Here is a 17,630-nt window from a genome sequence, read left to right on the forward strand (position 1 = left end):
AGTATCAAGTAACAAAAAGGTTGTCTAAAGTCATTTTCTCACATTTTTTTTATGTCCACAACTATCAACGTTAGATATGGTGCTGAGAATGTACAGTGAAGGAAGGATGCTTTCCCAAGATCAAGGGGTGGACAGTCTTTTAGGAATGAGGGATTTGTAGGTTAATAATGACAAAAAAGGAGTATTTTTAGAAATAGGCATAATCAACATTATTGCTATATCAATATAAATGGAAAAGGGAAGAGTTAGGCACTGCCTGATTGAAGGGTTTCTTCAGCCTCCTCCTCTGGCAAAATGGCCCTTGGGAGTCAGAAGCCGTCTGTTTGGTCCTGTAGCTTAGTCTCCTAGATCAGCACCTGACCTGTACTGATGCTCAGTTGGCAAGAAGGAGAGAAGGAAGGAGGGAGGGAAGGATGGTGATGATGAAACTGCTCCTCAGTGGATGGCAGTTTAGTCAGTTTCTTATATGACATCTTAGGGAAATGAACTTGAGCTTCTCTTACATCAGTGCTTATTTATGAAGTTAGTTTCCTCCCCTCTTTTCTCAAATGCAGTTCAAATTATTAATGTTAAGAATGGAGTTTAGGATGACATTTGATTTCTAAAACTTGTGTATTCATTTTTAAAAAAATCTCCTTTCTTAAAGAGAAGATCAATTGAAATATTTTTGTATTCAAAACTTAGTCGTTTTTATTGGGTCATGCCACGTATGTGCTCTTTCAATTTTAAGGTGTCTTCTTTTTCCTTTTAGAGTCATCATTTCTATTTTCCTTCTTCATACTTTCAACTGTATTTTAAGTTGTAATTTGCATTGTGATATAATTTGTTATAGAATAAAATCTTAAACTTGAGAGGAACTTTAAATATCATCTCTTGCATCATTCTCATTTAAAATAGAAAGAATGAGGGACTTCCCTGGTGGTCTAGTGGTTGAGACTCTGCCTGCCAATGCAGGGGGCTAGGGGTTTGATCCCTGGTCTGGGACGATTCCACATGCCTTGGAGCAACTAAGTCTGAGCGCCACCACTCCTGAGCTGGTGCTCTGGAGCCGGGAGCCCTGACAGGGAAGCCGTGGCAATGAGAAGCCCACACACCACAGCCAGAGAGTAGCTTCCACTCGCCCCAACTAGAGAGAGCCCACTGACAGCAACAAAGACCCAGTGCAGCTAAAAATAAACTACATTTAAACAATAGAAAGGTTGAGGTTGTGGGGGCTGGGATTACTTATTCAAGGTCATATCCTGTAGGGCATAGTTGAGACATTAATTCTGGTCTCCTGAATTCTTACTGTGCTGTGTGCAACCAGACGCCTTACCAGACCCTCCCTGTAGGAGTCAGAATGGGGCCTGAAATGCATTAATTTGATTTGACATTGTCCAAGGTACTGTTGTCAGCATTCCCTGGTGGTTCAGACGGTAAAGAGTCTGCCTGCAATGTAGGAGACCTGAGTTCAATCCCTGGGTAGGGAAGATCCCCTGGAGAAGGAAACAGCAACCCACTCCAGTATTCTTGCCTGGAAAAATCACATAGACAGAGGAGGCTGCTGGGCTGCAGTCCATGGGGTCACAGAGTTGGACATGCCTGAGCAACTTCACTTCAAGGTGCTGTTGTCAGCTCATTCTGTGAAGGGTAATGCTTTGGGAAATATAATAAAGAGTTCCAGGTAAGTGTTGCAAGTACCAAGCAAAGGTTCTGAAGGCTGAGCAAAATCTACTTGCCATTTTGTTTTCACAAACAGTTCTTTATCACAGTCGTGCAAGAGCTAACTTGAAGTTCCATGTGCATTTTGTGTCTTTACCATAAAAAATCCTGTAGAAAATAACATCATCTCTGTGTATTTCTAGCAAGAACATGTGGATCGAATCTACGTGGACCCAGTGGCGTCATCACCTCTCCTAATTACCCGGTTCAGTACGAAGACAATGCTCACTGTGTGTGGGTCATCACTACGACAGATCCTGACAAGGTAAGACTCTCAGCTCTCCTCTGTAAACATCTGATGAACTCAGCTCTCTACCTGGGCAACTGTTTACCGTGAACACTCTGGTGAGTGGCATGCACCCTCGCGTCTTGTTTGAATTGAAACTCTGCTGCTGCATGGAGTGTCTGTCTATCCGCCTGTATTGGAAAGCCTATCTAGGATTCAGTTATGAAATATTCTCAGTGTGCTTACCTCCTGCTGCTTCTGAAGGTTACATCTATGTTATGGTTTTATTTCCAGTTCGATCATCATATAACAATTGACATACAACCGTTTAGTGTTAGGTGCTCTACATAATGATTTTATATGTATTTATGTTGAAAACTGATTACCACAATGTTTAGTTAATATGTATCATCTTGTATAGTTAAAATATTTTTTCTTGTGATGAGCACTTTTCATCGCAGTAGCAGTCAGTAATCAGTCAATGACCTCCGGGTGGAATGCAGGGAGTGAATGAGGATGCTCCGTGGGCAGGTGGTTTTGATTCTCTTAACACTCTATACACATGGCTTCCCCTTGGGGAGAGGAGAAGGAATCCAGAATGGCTTTGTGGTGGGTGGTGAAACCCTGACCAGAATGGGCACAAGGTCCAGCCTCCCGGGAGAGTCCCAGTGAACATCCGCTGTCCTCGCATAACTACTGATGATAACACTCTTCTTTGTTCTCCTAATCATCCCAGGTTGGAACACTTAGATTCTAAGCTCTCTCTACCTGAAAACAGGGAAAGGGCCTCAGAAACCAGCCCTTTATGGGGAAGAGAGAATGGGTTTGGCTCTGGGTGCAGTGAGAGTGAGGGGCTTGCTGTATCTCCATATGTGTGTCCCTCGTAGAGGTCAGCTCGGGATTCCCAGGTGTGTCCTTAGCTGCCGAAACCTGGGATGAGTGTGACATCATGCAGAGAGGCCAGAAAGAGCCGAAGTGAGTCCCGCTGGTGGCATCACGTTTCCCTCAGGGCCGTCGGAGGGTGCACTGGGCTCCACAGACATGAGTGATGGTGCTCTTGCAAGCAGAAGTATCCACGTCAAGTTCTGAAATGCTAAACTCTTGTATGGATGATGCCCTGGCATTTCAGCAGGAAAGCAGCAGCTCCAGATGAAATCTTCAGGGAATTTGGTTAACTCCCTCCCAATAGTTTAAAATTCATTTACATCCAGATTACATATGGATAATCATAAATATTTTTCTATAGGAAAGATACCCCACATATCTGTGTCTCTATTTCTTTTCTACTGTCAACTGAAAAAAGGCACAACCTGAAAGCTGAGGATTAGTATTGTTTGGAGGGCGTACAGAAGACGTAGGGGCCTCCCTGGAGGCTCAGTGGTAAGGGAACCGCCTACAATGCAAGAGATGCAGGAGATGTGGATTCGATCCCTGAGTCAGGAAGATCCCCTGGGGGATGGAATGGCAACCCACTCCAGTATTCTTGCCTGGAGAATCCCATGGACAGAGAGCCTGGCAGTCAGACTTCTCTGACTGAGGAGACACGACTGAGTGACTAAGCACGCATGCACGCACGCACGATGTAGGCCCATGAGACAGGCTCTCAGATGACTGCGGGCAGCTGTTCAGGGCAGGTCAGGGAGGAGTCAGGACATATAGCAGTTTTGGGGGAAAATAGGTAGTCAAATATCAAAAGATTACTGTTAATGGAAGAAGAGCATACATTTGAGTTTAGTGAATTTTAGCTCTTTTCTATACTTGGGAAGATGCAGAGCCTGGACTCAATGGAATTCCTGCTTGGATGTGCATCTTAACCTTCCAGGGCCAGTGTCCTGCTTTCCTCCACCCTGAGTGCCCCCATGGGACAGAGGCTGGTGGCTTGATGGCCAAAAAGTCCTTCATTTACTGACGACAGGCGACATTCTCAGTCCACATTCTATATACTAGAATGACCGAAATCTCCATGTAGACAAAAGCAGCTTAGCGTTACTGTTGTCTAAACCCTTCGCTCAACAGCAAGGAAGCTGAGACCCAGGAAGGTAAGATTTCAGAGCTGTTTACTCCTATTGCAGGATGGAAACGTGTGTGCTCTCTGCACAGTTCTGATTGCCTCTTCGTCAGCTTTCTTCCTCCTGGAAGAAGAGGCATTTCTTTTGCAGCTATCTGTCCCATTATCACTTTGATGAGAACCACAAGGAAATGAAACAGTATGTTATTCAGTGTGGTGATAGGATGCTCTTGGCTGTACATAATAGAAGAGCTGACTAAAAGCCAAACGTTTTTAGGGAAATGTTGTTTCATGCAATGAAAGGTCAGAACCAGGGAGATTCCAGGTTTAGTTAAGAAAGGGCTCTGGTGTGTGCCTTTCTGCTCTGCTCTGCTTTCTGAGCAGTGGTCATATACCCTTCAGGTCTCAAGATGCTACTATACCATCATGTTCAATGCTCAAGGAAGAAATGCTGTATGTCTTCCTGAGAAGTGGCAGGAATTGTCTTGAAACTCCTAGATGGTCCCCTTAAGACCACCTGAGCTAGATGTCCACACTCAAGATGCTGAGCAGCTAGAGGAGAGAACCATCTGGAAGTCAGAGAAAGGGCCAGTGGTTGTTGGTGACAAGTCATGTCTACCACACACAGACAAGCAAAAGGTTGAGGGAAGAGTTTTCCGTTATCACCAGATTCTTCTTTTGCTTCTGAAATGTTTCACATCCCATTATCTGCCTGTTTCACTGGACACCAGTGGGCTAACATTAGTTAAAACTCATGAAATTTGTCCCTTGATGTTTTGAAGTTGACTTTAAAACCTGGCCAATCTGCAAAATGACAAATGAAATAGTGAATTTATGCAGTTTGGGTTTATGGATTTCTCTCATTATACAAGTTCACTTTTCTCTCTCATGTTTGGGCACACTTACATAGGCTTTTGTAAAGACTTCGTATATATTGTGTTGATTCTGAACACATAACAATTAACAAGTTAAATTTCAGGAATTTTGTGTTACACTGCTCCAGAAATTTCTTTGCCTTCCTCCATTTATTTTGGTGACATGCTCAGAGAACAAGCAAAGCTTCCTCCGCGTAGATAGGCTCACACGGATCCTCAAACAAGAGCACCACTTAGACACCTGAAGGCATCTCAATTAAGCAGAATTACCATCCAAATTAAGCAGCAGACATTGCCATTAAGCATAATTAGGCCTAATTTGATTCCTTGGGAGACATTCCAAATAAGGGGGTTTCCCGATTAAGTTCGTGGTGATGAAGGTATATTACATTTTGAGCATAAGAGTAAAGAACAGTTATGTCAAGATTTCCAGACAACGGCTCTTGCTAGAATACTAACAGCATTCTAGACAAGAAGGGTTGGTACACCTCGATGTGTTGTTTGACGTGCTTTGTAAATTTTAAGAAATAGGGTAGAATAGAAATCTAAAATCGATTTCCAAATTGATGAGTCAATGAGAGATGAGTTAATAAACTCCTCTTTTGTTGAAAGATTAGCCCTCTCATGATGACTTACACTCCTTCCTGGTCTTAGACCTGCTTTGACAATTATATAACCATGTTCCATGTGTCAGTTTATACCAAGTGTTAACATAAAGTAGCTCATACAGAGTAGTCACTGGGGGAAGTTCTTTGTGTCTCTTAGTAAAGTATGTTGTAATTTATAAGATTGGGGAATGCCAAGTTAAATCCATTCACTTACGTGTGTTTGTTTATACATATAATTATCAAAATGCATATTAAGTTTATGTACATATATATAATGCATATTTGGACAATTACACATGTTAATATGTGTATTATATTAATATGCATATATTAGGAGAACATGCTATGTAGGCAGAAAGTTTAAAAGACATTTTAAACTTTAGTTTCTCAAGAAGATTCAATTTAGTAGAGAAGTGGGTTTCAAAACACTCAATTGTATTGTTCTTGCTGAACTTGCCTAGTAGAAATTCAGTAAAAATTAACACAGTAATGTGATATTTATTAATATATTTCATTATAGATACATTCAGCTATCCATATTTTCCAGATAAAACTCTTGAGGATGCCTGTGATCAAACTCTTAAGAAAGTGATCTGTGGTTAGTGAACCACAGATTATGGGAACGTTTAGCAAATGCTCTCAAACATTTATCACTGCAATTTTCATTGAAAGGATTAAACATGGAAGACAGCTTTCCTTAGAATCCTTTGATAAATGGATATTGTGCATGTGTTTTTCTCAAATACATTTGGCTGGCAAAATTTCAGTACCTAATTTTAATTTGAGCTCTTCAGAAAGTAGTGTTTTTGTTGGTGTTAAACTCAGGATTGAAGTGATTTAAGGCATTTTAACTTTGTCTTATGGGGTTCATCCATTGAACTTTGTGTTATGTGGTTCGTCCAGGCTGCTATAACAAAATATCGCAGACTAGGTGTGTGATACGAAAAACAGATGCTTAATGTCTAACAGTTTTGAGCCCCAGTGTTTCCTTACGGTGTTAACAGCTCCCGAACAGCTCCCGCTTCTGAAGGTTGTTGTGAAGAGTATAAAGTCTGTGTAAAGCACCTGAGCATAGTTCTCCACAAATACCTTCCTCCTCCGCCTCCTCTCAGTTCTGCCTCCTTCTCCTCCTCCTCCTCTTTCCGTTATTACTAATGACTAAGCTCAACAAACCATAAATGGAACCTGCAGGGCAGGCGTCAGTGCCGGGTGTCCCGGGGAAGGACATCATACCGCCACTGTGTCTTAGAGGTCATTCTGCCCACAGTCACCTGCACAGGTCTGAAGGTCGCAAGACTGGAAGTGGGAGACCTCAGGACAGCATCTCAGTTATGAGACAGTAGGGACTTGCATGGGGCTTCAGGTGCTGCTTATGAAGAAGCCGGCTGCCAGTGCAGGAGATGCAAGAGTCATGGACCTGATCCCTGGTTCGGGAAGGTCCCCTGGAGGAGGAAATAGCAACCCACTCCAGTATTCTTGCCTGAAAAATCCCATGGACAGAGGAGCCTGGAGGGCTGTAGTCCATGGGGTTGCAAAGAGCCGGACACGGATGAGCGACTGAGCGAAGGGACCTAAATCAGAACAATGAACAGCATCAGACTTGGAGAGAAGAAAATGGATTCGAGATATATTTAAGGGATGGGTAACTAGTCACAGCAATTTATACACTGATATTGCGCCTTAATGAATAACTCAACATCTTAAGACAAATAAGAAAATTTGCTTTATGTTCACTGCTTTTAAGAAAATACAGCTGTTTATCAGTACCCTTTGGGAGGAAGCAGCATTCACTTGTTTTATTATTATTCAGTGGATTTTGTACATAATTTGAAGTAACAAATCCATACAGACACAGAAAAGGCATTCGTCTGCATTCACGGCACTTTAAGAGGTTTTGAAGTGGAATTTTAATAGATGTGGTTCAGTGGGTTTTCTTTCCCCACTGAGGGAGCCACAGATGAGTGGAGAGCCAGAGCCCAGAGCCAGGGTCCAATGTCACCCCTCATCGCACCCTGTGTTTCCCTCACAGATGCCGCCGTGGGGTCTATTTAACCACCCCCTCACCTTTCTCACAGGTCACTGACCTCTGCGGGGAAAGCCGGTTCCCTGCCAGCTTCCGTTCACTGCACATTCAGTGAGGCTCCCTTGGATTCTTCCAGGTCATCATCATCCGTCTTCTGTTAGGATCCATTACTTGGTCCTTGTCGACTCTCCAGTACATCCCCTCTCTGAACCAGCTCTTTTGTCATCAACATCCTCCCGATCATCACTGTTTAGTATTTGCAACTCTGTTCATGAACTGAGTTGGGTTCCAGTGACTGTCTCCTTCTTAACATCCTGTCTTCTCTGTCACAGGCACACCTGCGCTTTCTTCATTTTGCTCAGCTCTGACTCAGTTTCTTAAGTCAGGTTTACTTATTTTTCTCTCTCTTCTTGGCACTCAAAAGAAAATAGAAAACAAGGTATGAGCTTTTGATTTGGTTGCATTTTTAAGCCAACCCTGAATTACACACACACACACACACACACACACACACGTGCACACACATGTGTGTATAATACACTCACACACACATGTTGGAGACAGCATTAGTAGTGTGCAGACTACAGTTAAGAGGTGAGGAATGCCTGTGGAGATGTAGACAAGGCTTCGTGTGAGCAGTAATAATTGTATTGAGTTGGCCACAAAGTTCATTCAGGTTTTTACATAAGATTTTACAGAACAAACTTTTGATTCTTGGTCCTAGGGACAGAAGGGTGGAGAAGGCTTGATATTTATTCTTCTGTTTTCTGTAAATGATGTGTGTGTGAGAGAGAGAGCACGCGCACGCTTTGTGATAAAGTGAGACAGAAATGCGGATTTTCTTGAGGCTCTGTGGTTCCCTGGTTACTTCTGCTCCCCGTTAACTTTACAGACCTCGGAACTGCTCAGCTTTCCTTTGTCCTTGGCTGTGCTTCACCCACTCACACTTTTCATTTAAATACATCTCCCTCTACACCCTTTCTCCTTTTCAGTGCTCTTCTTATTTAAACACAACAATAGTTATACAAGCAGCCAAACAGGATCTATTCATTCTGCAAATCTTTGAGTTCACAGTCCTATATATAGTTGAGAAGAGTTTTGAGCAGTGAGCACAGGTCTGCTCTCGTGGAGATCCCCCCATGGAAGGAAGACGCCGGGAAACTCAGTGGCGACCCAGCGCAGTGATATCTCTGCACCTGATGACCAGGGCCCTCTTGACGCTGAAAGAGGATAGGGAAGTGATATCTGAAGAATATTTAGACATTTGTAAAATAAAGGAAAAGTTAAACTTTCTGTAATGCTTGCCACCTGGACATAACCCAGATGTATATTTTTGTTTTAATATATGGCCTTGTGTTTTTCATGTACTCAGATCCTGATTTAGTAAAAACTGAGGTGGCCTTCCAAAGACTTTTATGTCACCCTATTAGAAGACAAATGGAAAAGTGTTCACAAGTCGAGCAGAAGAGGCTCTGGTTTTTTTCTTCTTTTTTCCACTATCTTAAATTGAAAAAGCTAACCTTCATACTTTAAGCATTGCAACTGAAAACAGAAGAAATTGTCAAATTCCTGAAAATAGAGGGGGAAAAAAAATCCCCAAACAGAAATAGATTTGACCAGTTCATGACTCACTCAGAGCTAAAATTACACTTTATCTTATTTTTAAGAGTTTTGAAATTTTGTTTGCTTATCTCTTAATGGTACAAAGTATCATGGTACATCTTGGGAATCTTGATATGGATGAACAAGTTTTTATCTTTTGCAAGCAAGTCTGTCTTACATCTTTGAATTTCTAGTCTCTTGCATGGTGGATAACATATAATGATGGCCATTTGATACTGAATAAGTAGCTATGGCAATGGACAGGTATGCATTGCTTTATATCACCAACGAGGCAGAGAAAATAGTGCCATAATTATTGTTTTTAAATAGGTATAGTTATTTCCAAGCCACCAGTCTCACAAATCTACATTGCTATTTAGGTCTTAAAAATGGTCAAATATGGTAAACAAAAATGTTTCATTATAAACAGAATGTTGTTCTCTTAGCAACATTTGTTGTATGTAACACAAAAGGTACATTTGTTGCTATTAAGCTTGGTTGTGGGTAATACTTTTCAAGCAGTTGGCTTTCCCCATATTTTGTTGTTTTCATTAAGCTGCTTTTTATTTTTGATGATGCCTGTTACCCAATTGTTCCCACCAATAGGCAGACTTAAAAAGAGAATATTCCAGAGGTCTGGATACTAGGTTCTGCTATCTTCACAGTCCTCTAAGTGATGCTTTGACACATGCATTTGAAAGACTGTGTTAATGACTTGGGGATTGTTTTCTTGGGTTTGCACTGAAGCCTGAAGCACTGGTGGCTGTCAACACCAGGAGCTGGCCCCCTGAGGGTGAGGGCATGTGGAGGAAGCCACACCCAGTTACCCTCTGGTCATCTCTCAATGGACAGATGCTGGGCAGTTGTACTTGGAACTAAATAAACCTGCCAACTCACAGAAGCAGAAGAAATCACACCTTTCTTTCAAAGTGCTCACAATGGAGAATGCAATTATTTTCATTAACAGCAGATATATTCAGCACCTGCTTCACTGTTTTGTGGTTTCCTTAAAAGCAAAGGGGTGACTTTGAATTTTTCTGTGTATAATAGGAGCATTTTGCTTTATTCACTTTGCTGGAGGTGTGAACCAATTATATCATCTCACAGAATCCCTTCTAAATTCTAACATGATAAGTACTCTTACTTAAATCCTAACAAGTACACTAAATATTTCATGTTTATAAAATCCACTTTGGGCATTTAGGATTCTGAATTGTTTCAATATCTGGTGCTGCTGGGTATTGTGAGGAGTCTTATATACAATGTATGTGTGGAATAATACAGATTTTAAAATATCTGAACCATAACTTTGGTAGCTACATTCATATCTTACATGCTTGTCCTTGAAAGTGAAAGTGTTTGTCGCTCAGCTGTGTCCCACTCATTGTGACCCCACAGACTGTAGCCTGCCAGGCCCCTCTGTCCATGGGATTTCCCTGGCAAGAATACTGGAGTGAGTAGCCGTCCCCTTCTCCAGGGGATCTTCCCTACCCAGGAATTGAACCTCCATCTCAGGCATTGGAGGCAGATTCTTTACCATCTGAGTCACCAGGCAAAGCATAAGTTTGTAACTTTCATATGTCATTTGCTTTGTCCTTGGCCTGGATTAAAATCGCCAGTTTTCGCATTCTCCCATATAACACCAGGAAAACATGATCTAATTAAATACTTGCTTTACTGTGACCTTTGCCTGACTTGCAGAGTCCTGTACAGATACAGTATGATTAAAACTCTCAACTATTATATAGTTCATAGAAAAAATGTTTGGCATGTATATATAGATAATTAAATGAATGAAAAATAAAGAGAAAATTCAAATTATGATCGGCACAAATTTGAAAGAAAAAAAAAAAACACTCTCACCTTTGAATGAAAAGTTTCCAGAAGCAAATGTATATATACATATGTATTTTTTAATGTATATGTAAAACAAGTTTATCTTGATGTAGGATTAAAGTAAATGAGCTACAATTATGTACAATCTCCAGTGAAGCAGGATTTTGATAAGTCCCTTCAGGTGTGGAATTTTCAAGGTGGAACTCAGGTGTGCAACTCAGACCCTGAGGCACTGCCCCACCCCCACCTCCCAGAGCCCCAGCCCCCCCACCCTGCCCCGGAAGGGGAGGGGCCACCAGGAGACCCTGCCGACTCCTGGGGTGAAGTCGGCTGTGGTCTCCCTGGGCCGCTCCAGGCCAGCCTGGCCATGTTGGGGGACAGAATGGAGACCCCCATGGAGCTCTGCCTTGAAGCTCTTCCCCATTTTCATCACATGCTCCTGGACACCCAGTCCTGTCCCAACCCCAGTCAGCAGCACTCTTCAGGTTTTCCTCCAGCTACTGAGTCATCTCCCTACCTTCCGCTGCGATCTGTCCCAGGTTGTGTAAGCTGACCTGATGTAGGGGAAAAAAAAATGCTATATAGACAATAATTAGATCATTTTCAGGTTTTCTGTGTCAGTGTGTATTTTCAGTTTCCAGTAATTCCCTTCATCTCTCCTTGCAAAGCATACCTCAGTTTCCCCCGCAGATAGCCCTCCCTGCCATAAGACATCCCATCTCTGTCCTTGTATGTTAAGACAGAGTCAGCTCCTCCATATAGAGAAGTTGTCTGTCACTCATTGTTCTAAGGTTCTTGCCACTCCTTTCAGGGATTCACAGCAGGAGTCAATGAAATTTTTTCAAACACATGCAGTAACATTTCCTTCCCATTCAACATTTGGAATATCATTGCCCTTATGGAATTCAGGAAGTGTGTGCCTGGGTCCAACAAGGATGGACCTTTAGGGTCTCACATCAAGTCTTGGATTTGCAGGATGGGGTGACCAGGGGGCCCAGGTCACCTCCAGCGCATGCATATTTTCACTGAGTCCAAGCCAGCTCTGCTTGCCACAAAGCAGGCCAATGAATCTGAGAGGTGAAGGGTTAAGACAAGAAAGGGACTACATTCAAGGAGCTGACTGACAGAGAACATGGCAGGCTAGCACCTCAAAGTAACCGTCTTGTCAGGGTCTGGATGCCAGGTTCTTTTGTAGTTGTTTAGCAGCTCAGTTATGTCTGATTCTTTATGTCCCCATGGCTTCCCTCTTCTTCACATTCTAGCTGAGCTTGCTCAAAATCATGTCCATTGAGTCGGTGATGCCATCCAACTATCTTGTCCTCTATTTTCCCCTTCTCCTCCTGACTTCTCTCTTTTCCAGCATCAGGGTCTTTTCCAGTGAGTCAGAATCAGGGTCTTTTCCACTGAGTCAGCTTCAGCATCAGTCCTTCCAATGAATATTCAGGGTTAATTTAATTTAGGATTGACTGGCTTGATCTCCTTGAAGTCCAAGAGACTTTGCCATTGCCCTTCTTTGAGACTGGAATGAAAACTGACCTTTTCCAGTCCTGTGGCCACTACTGAGTTTTCCAAATTTGCTGCCATATTGAGTGCAGCACTTTAATAGCATCATCTTTTAGGATTTGAAATGTATAATCATAAGGTGGGGGGGAGGTGATACCTGAGTGTCCCAGTGGTTTTCCCTACTCTCTTCAATTTAAGTCTGAATTTTACAATAAGTAGTTCATAATCTGAGCCACAGTTGGCACCTGATCTTGTTTTTTCTGATTGTATAGAGCTTTTCCAACTTCAGCTGCAAAGAATATAATTAATCAGATTTTGGTATTGACCAGCTGGTGATGTCCTTGTGTAGCGTCATATCTTATGTTGTTGGAAGAGGGTGTTTGCTATGACCAGTGCAATTCTCTTGGCAAAACTCTGCTAGCTTTTGCCCTGCCTCATTTTGTACCCCAAGGCCAAACTTGCCTGTTACTCCATGTATCTCTTGACTTCCTACTTTTGCATTCCAAGCCCCTCTGATGAAAAGGACATCTTATTTTGCTGTTAGTTCTAGAAGGTCTTGTGAAAGTGAAAGTGAAGTCGTTCAGTCGTGTCCAACTCTTTGGGATCCCATGGACTGTAGCTTACCACACTCCTCCATTCATGGGATTTTCCGGGCAAGAGTACTGGAGTGGGTGCCATTTCCTTCTCCAGAGGATCTGACCCAGGGATCTAACCTGGGTCTCCCGCATTGTAGACAGACGCTTTACCATCTGAGCTACCTGGGAAGTCCCTAGGTCTTATAGATCTTCATAAAACCTTTCAACTTCAGCATCTTTGGCATCAGTGCTTGGGGCAGAGACTTGGATTACTGTGATATTGAATGGTTGCCTTGGAAACAAGCAGAGACAGTCTGTCCTTTTTGCATTTAGGATTCTTTTGTTGATTATGAGGACACTCCACTTCTTCTAAGGGATTCTTGCCCGCAGTAGTAGATATAAGTGTTATCACATCCATTTTAGTTCACTGATTTGCTAAAATGCTGATCTTCACTCTTCCCATCTCCTGTTTGACCACTTCCAATTTGCCTTGATTCATGGACCTGACATTCCAGGTTCCTATGCAGTATTGTCTTTTACATCATTAGAACTTACTTTCCTCACCAGACACACCCACAGCAGGATGTGCACTTTGGCTCAGCCTTTTCATCACTTCTGGGGCCATTTCTCTGCTCTTCTCCAGTAGAAAATTGGGCATCTACCGACCTGGGGAGTTCATCTTTCAGTTTCGTACCTTTTAACTTTTTCATACTGTTCATGAGGTTCTCCAGGCATGAATGCTGAAGTGGTTTGCCATTTCCTTCTCCAGTGTTTTGCCAGAACTCTCCACCATGACCTGTCCATCTTGGGTGGCCCTCTTTGGTAGAGCCAGAGAGAAAGAAGCAAGGAGGAACCGAAGTCAGAAGGCAGAATGGAGAAGGAGAGGCAGTTGGGAAGCAAAGTGAAAGGGTCTTCAATCTTACAAAACATCTCCAAAGAAATGCCCAGTCCTTGGAGGCCTTTGTGGGTGGGGTGTGTTAATCTCTTCTATTCACAGGTGGGCAGGGACAAATTATCTCTCTATGAGCTGAAGAAAGACACTTTAGTTTATAGTCAAGCAGAGGGACAGGGTCCTCTGAGGCAAGCACTTAAGTAGAGTTAAAGCAAGGAAAAGCAAGAAGGCAAAGAAAGATTCTCCAACATGGAGTTGGAACTGGCTCCTTCTGTGCAGCAGTATCAACAGAGAACATCCCGTCTTTGCCCATTGCCTTCAACACAGAAGTGCTGAGAGGCGCGGCACAGAGTGCGTCTTGTATCAGTCACATCTGTATCGCATAGAATAAAATACCATCCTATGGTTTAATATCAGTCCTGAGCTATGAGAAGCATAATGGATCATCAAGAAAAACTTCAGTATCTTTCCTAAAAATTCTGAAAACAGGGCTGTACCAATGCAGAAGTCATGATTAGGGAAATAGAGGATGTGAGCAAACATAGTTATAATGAAAATTGTGTATTCAGTAGAGTCTGTTTGCTTCCCGGACTCCCAGAGGGCAAAACAGTGCCTTTCATCCATGGCACCCTGAAGCATTTACGCACTACATCTTCCCAGAGGCTTACAGCCAGGCGTATTCAGTTCAGTTCAGTTCAGTTCAGTTCAGTCACTCAGTTGTGTCTGACACCCCATGAACTGCAGCACTCCAGGCTTCCCTGTCCATCACCAACTCCCAGAGCTTGCCCAAACTCATATCCATTGCGTCAGTGATATCCAACCATCTCGTCCTCTGTCGTCCCCTTCTCCTCCTGCCCTCAATCTTTCCCAGAGGGTCTTTTCAGATGAGCCAGCTCTTCACATCAGGTGGTCAAAGTATCGGAGCTTTAGCTTCAGCTCCTTCCAATGAATATTCATGGTTGATTTCCTTTAGGATTAACTTGTTTGATATCCTTGCAGTCCAAGGGACTCTGAACAGTCTTCTCCAACACCACAGTTCAAAAGCATGAATTCTTCAGCGCTCAGCTTTCTTTATGGTCCAACTCTCACATCCATGCATGAATACTGGATGTGACTATACAGACCTTTGTTGGTGAAGCAATGTCTCTGCTTTTTAATATGTTGTCTAGGTTGGCCATAGCTTTTCTTCTAAGCAGCAAGTGCCTTTTAATTTCTCAACTGCAGTCACCATCTGCAGTGATTTTGGAGCCCCTAAAATAAAGTCTGTTTCCACTGTTTCCATTGTTTTCCCATCTATTTGCCATGAAATGATAGGAGCAGATGCCGTGATCTTCGTTCTTGAATGTTGAGTTTTGAGGCAGGTTTTTCACTCTCTTCTTTCACTTTCATCAAGAGAAGCTTTAGTTCCTCTTCACTTTCTGCCATAAGGGTGGTGCTATCTGCATATCTGAGGTTATGGATATTTCTCCAGGCAATCTTGATTCCAGCTGGTGCTTCACCCCACCTAGAACTTTGCATGATGTACTCTGCGTATGAGTTAAATAAGCAGGGTAACAATATACAGACTTGACGTACTCCTTTCCCAGTCTGTTTTTCCATGTCCAAAGTGTATTAGCTTTCATAATTTGTTCATTTATCAGAACTTCCAAATATTAATATTTCAAGGATGGAAGGGAGTGGGGATACTATAATACAAAAAAATGTGCCTAATATTAGGATATTACCTAATATTACTGAGAAATTAGCTTATTTTAGAAACTTGAAGAAATTGTGTTCAATATTTTACTAAATCCTTAAAACTCCTCTACTCTACTGAAAGTGAAAGTGTTAGTCAGTCACTTATGTTTAACTTTTTGCAACTCAATGGACTGTAGCTTGCCAGGCTCCTCTGAGTATCCTACATTGCTGGAGGAGGTGGCTCAGACATAAATTTGCAATATAGGAGATGCAGATTTGATCCCTGGGTCATGAATATCCCCTGGGGAAGGAAATGGTTACACATTCCAGTGTCCTTGCCTGGAGAAGCCCATGGTCAGGGGAGCCTGATTGTATAGCCCGCCATATATACCAGCATTTATGTTAGTGAGATCTGTTGCCTGGAGCTTGTTGGGAAGGCTGTTCCTCCAGTCTCCTGTAGCAGCCTTCCTCAGCCTTGCGTGCTGTGTCATCAGTGAGTGGACCAAAGTTGTGCTTTTATCATTGGGGAGGAGATGTGTCCTTTATGGGTCTCACACTGCGTCTTCCCTGGGCATGCCACTCCGCACTCACTGTAAGTCTTTATGCTGAGTGTTTAAGGTTTCACCAACTGCTGCGCTTTGTCCTTTCTGCTCAATAAATTCTGCTACTAAATAACTTGCTCCCCGAGCCTTTTTACCAATGTGACTTCGTTTTCAACAAATGTTCCTCTGTTTGAGATTCCATAGCTGTTTAAAGTCACCAGCACCAGTACATAACAAATGACAGTCATTTGCTGTTAAAGGTCTTCAAATTTGCCAAAGCCAGTACTGTGTCTGTAAGCTGTTTGCACGTACAATGCAGTGTGCAAAACAGTGGATTGGACAACTTGGATCCCCTGTGTAAAATGATGAGAAGTCTCTTTCACAGTACAGACAGAATGCTTTTGTATCTTGTGGTGCATTGAATGCACAGAAATGACACAAAAGAAGGTCATTTCTTTTTATCACTAACCTCATCAAAATCATCGTCTGGAACTTTAGCAAGCTTCTCTTCTACTTCTCACCTTATCTTTAGAAATCACCACATCAGGCCATCAGATATGTGAGCATGGTGTAAATGGTAATAACATTTAAAACACAATTGAGCAGACTGTGAAAATACAACAGGTTCACAGTGCTGCTTACATGTAAGCCTGCACTATCCGCACTTGACAACACACAGAGCAACAGTGAAGGGCTGTTGGGTGACGGAGCATAAAAACTCCTTCCTTAACGTGAAAAGTTTGTTGTAATATTTATTTGCAAAGTAGAGCAAGCTTACTTTGTGAGCTGCTTGGCAACACGTTAAGGGAAGTTTAGGCAGATGATTGAGGGAGGAAGGGAGTGGATACGAGGATGCTCTTATCACACGTCAGCAGCCTTCCCAGGCTTGAGTCAGGAAACAAGAGCAGACTGGACCAAAAGAATAAGGTCTTAATGTGTGTGTATCGGGTATGCCAGTCCACTGATGACATCACCAACAGGGGTGCAGTCATGACATCACCATGAGCATTGACATCGTGAGCTGGAGAACAGTCACGGCACGATGCTCATTTTTCTTCTATCACAAGCTCTCGCTGCGAACGCCAGTTTAAGAAACCCAGGTATTAAATTGTGCCATGCAAAATACATTGGTAATTCAAATGGATTTGTGAGGCTAGAAAGGAAGATGCAGATTTGATAGTTATTCTGGACTTAAAATTAATAAGATGTTGCTGGCAAGAGTTAGGGAGAGAGATCTCCAGAAATCCCTTTGACAGGGTAAACCAGAGAGGCTTACTGAAAAAGTAAGATTTATTTAGAGACCCTGAAGCGTACTCATTCTCTAGCAGAAGAACTAGATTTCCCATGGCCTCCTTGCCCGTTTTCCTCGGGAGTCAGTTCTGCTGTCTTGGTGACCACAAAGCAGAACTGCTCCTTCTCCTTGAATGGGACCTCTGGCCACAGATTTCAGAATCCCAGCAGGTTTTCACTTCCAAACCATGGGGCCTGTCCTGAAGGAGTGAATGTCCTTATTCATAGAAAACAAGGGCAGGAATTGGGGGAGTTTGACTTGCTTAGTGGGG

At 42.6% G+C, this 17,630-nt stretch overlaps 1 protein-coding gene across 1 annotated transcript in view; it reads left to right on the plus strand.

Moving 5' to 3' along the window:
• The window catches only part of CSMD1 (CUB and Sushi multiple domains 1), a 1,985,846-nt gene that overhangs the window by 1,464,805 nt on the left and 503,411 nt on the right, over positions 1–17,630 (plus strand). Inside the window, exon 10 of the mRNA XM_070460176.1 lies at positions 1,845–1,966. Within this exon, the coding sequence (XP_070316277.1) occupies positions 1,845–1,966 (122 nt within the window). The remainder of the gene's footprint in view (positions 1–1,844; positions 1,967–17,630) is intronic.

Source organism: Odocoileus virginianus, chromosome 32, assembly GCF_023699985.2.
Source record: "Odocoileus virginianus isolate 20LAN1187 ecotype Illinois chromosome 32, Ovbor_1.2, whole genome shotgun sequence".
Classification (NCBI taxonomy): Eukaryota; Metazoa; Chordata; class Mammalia; order Artiodactyla; family Cervidae; genus Odocoileus; species Odocoileus virginianus.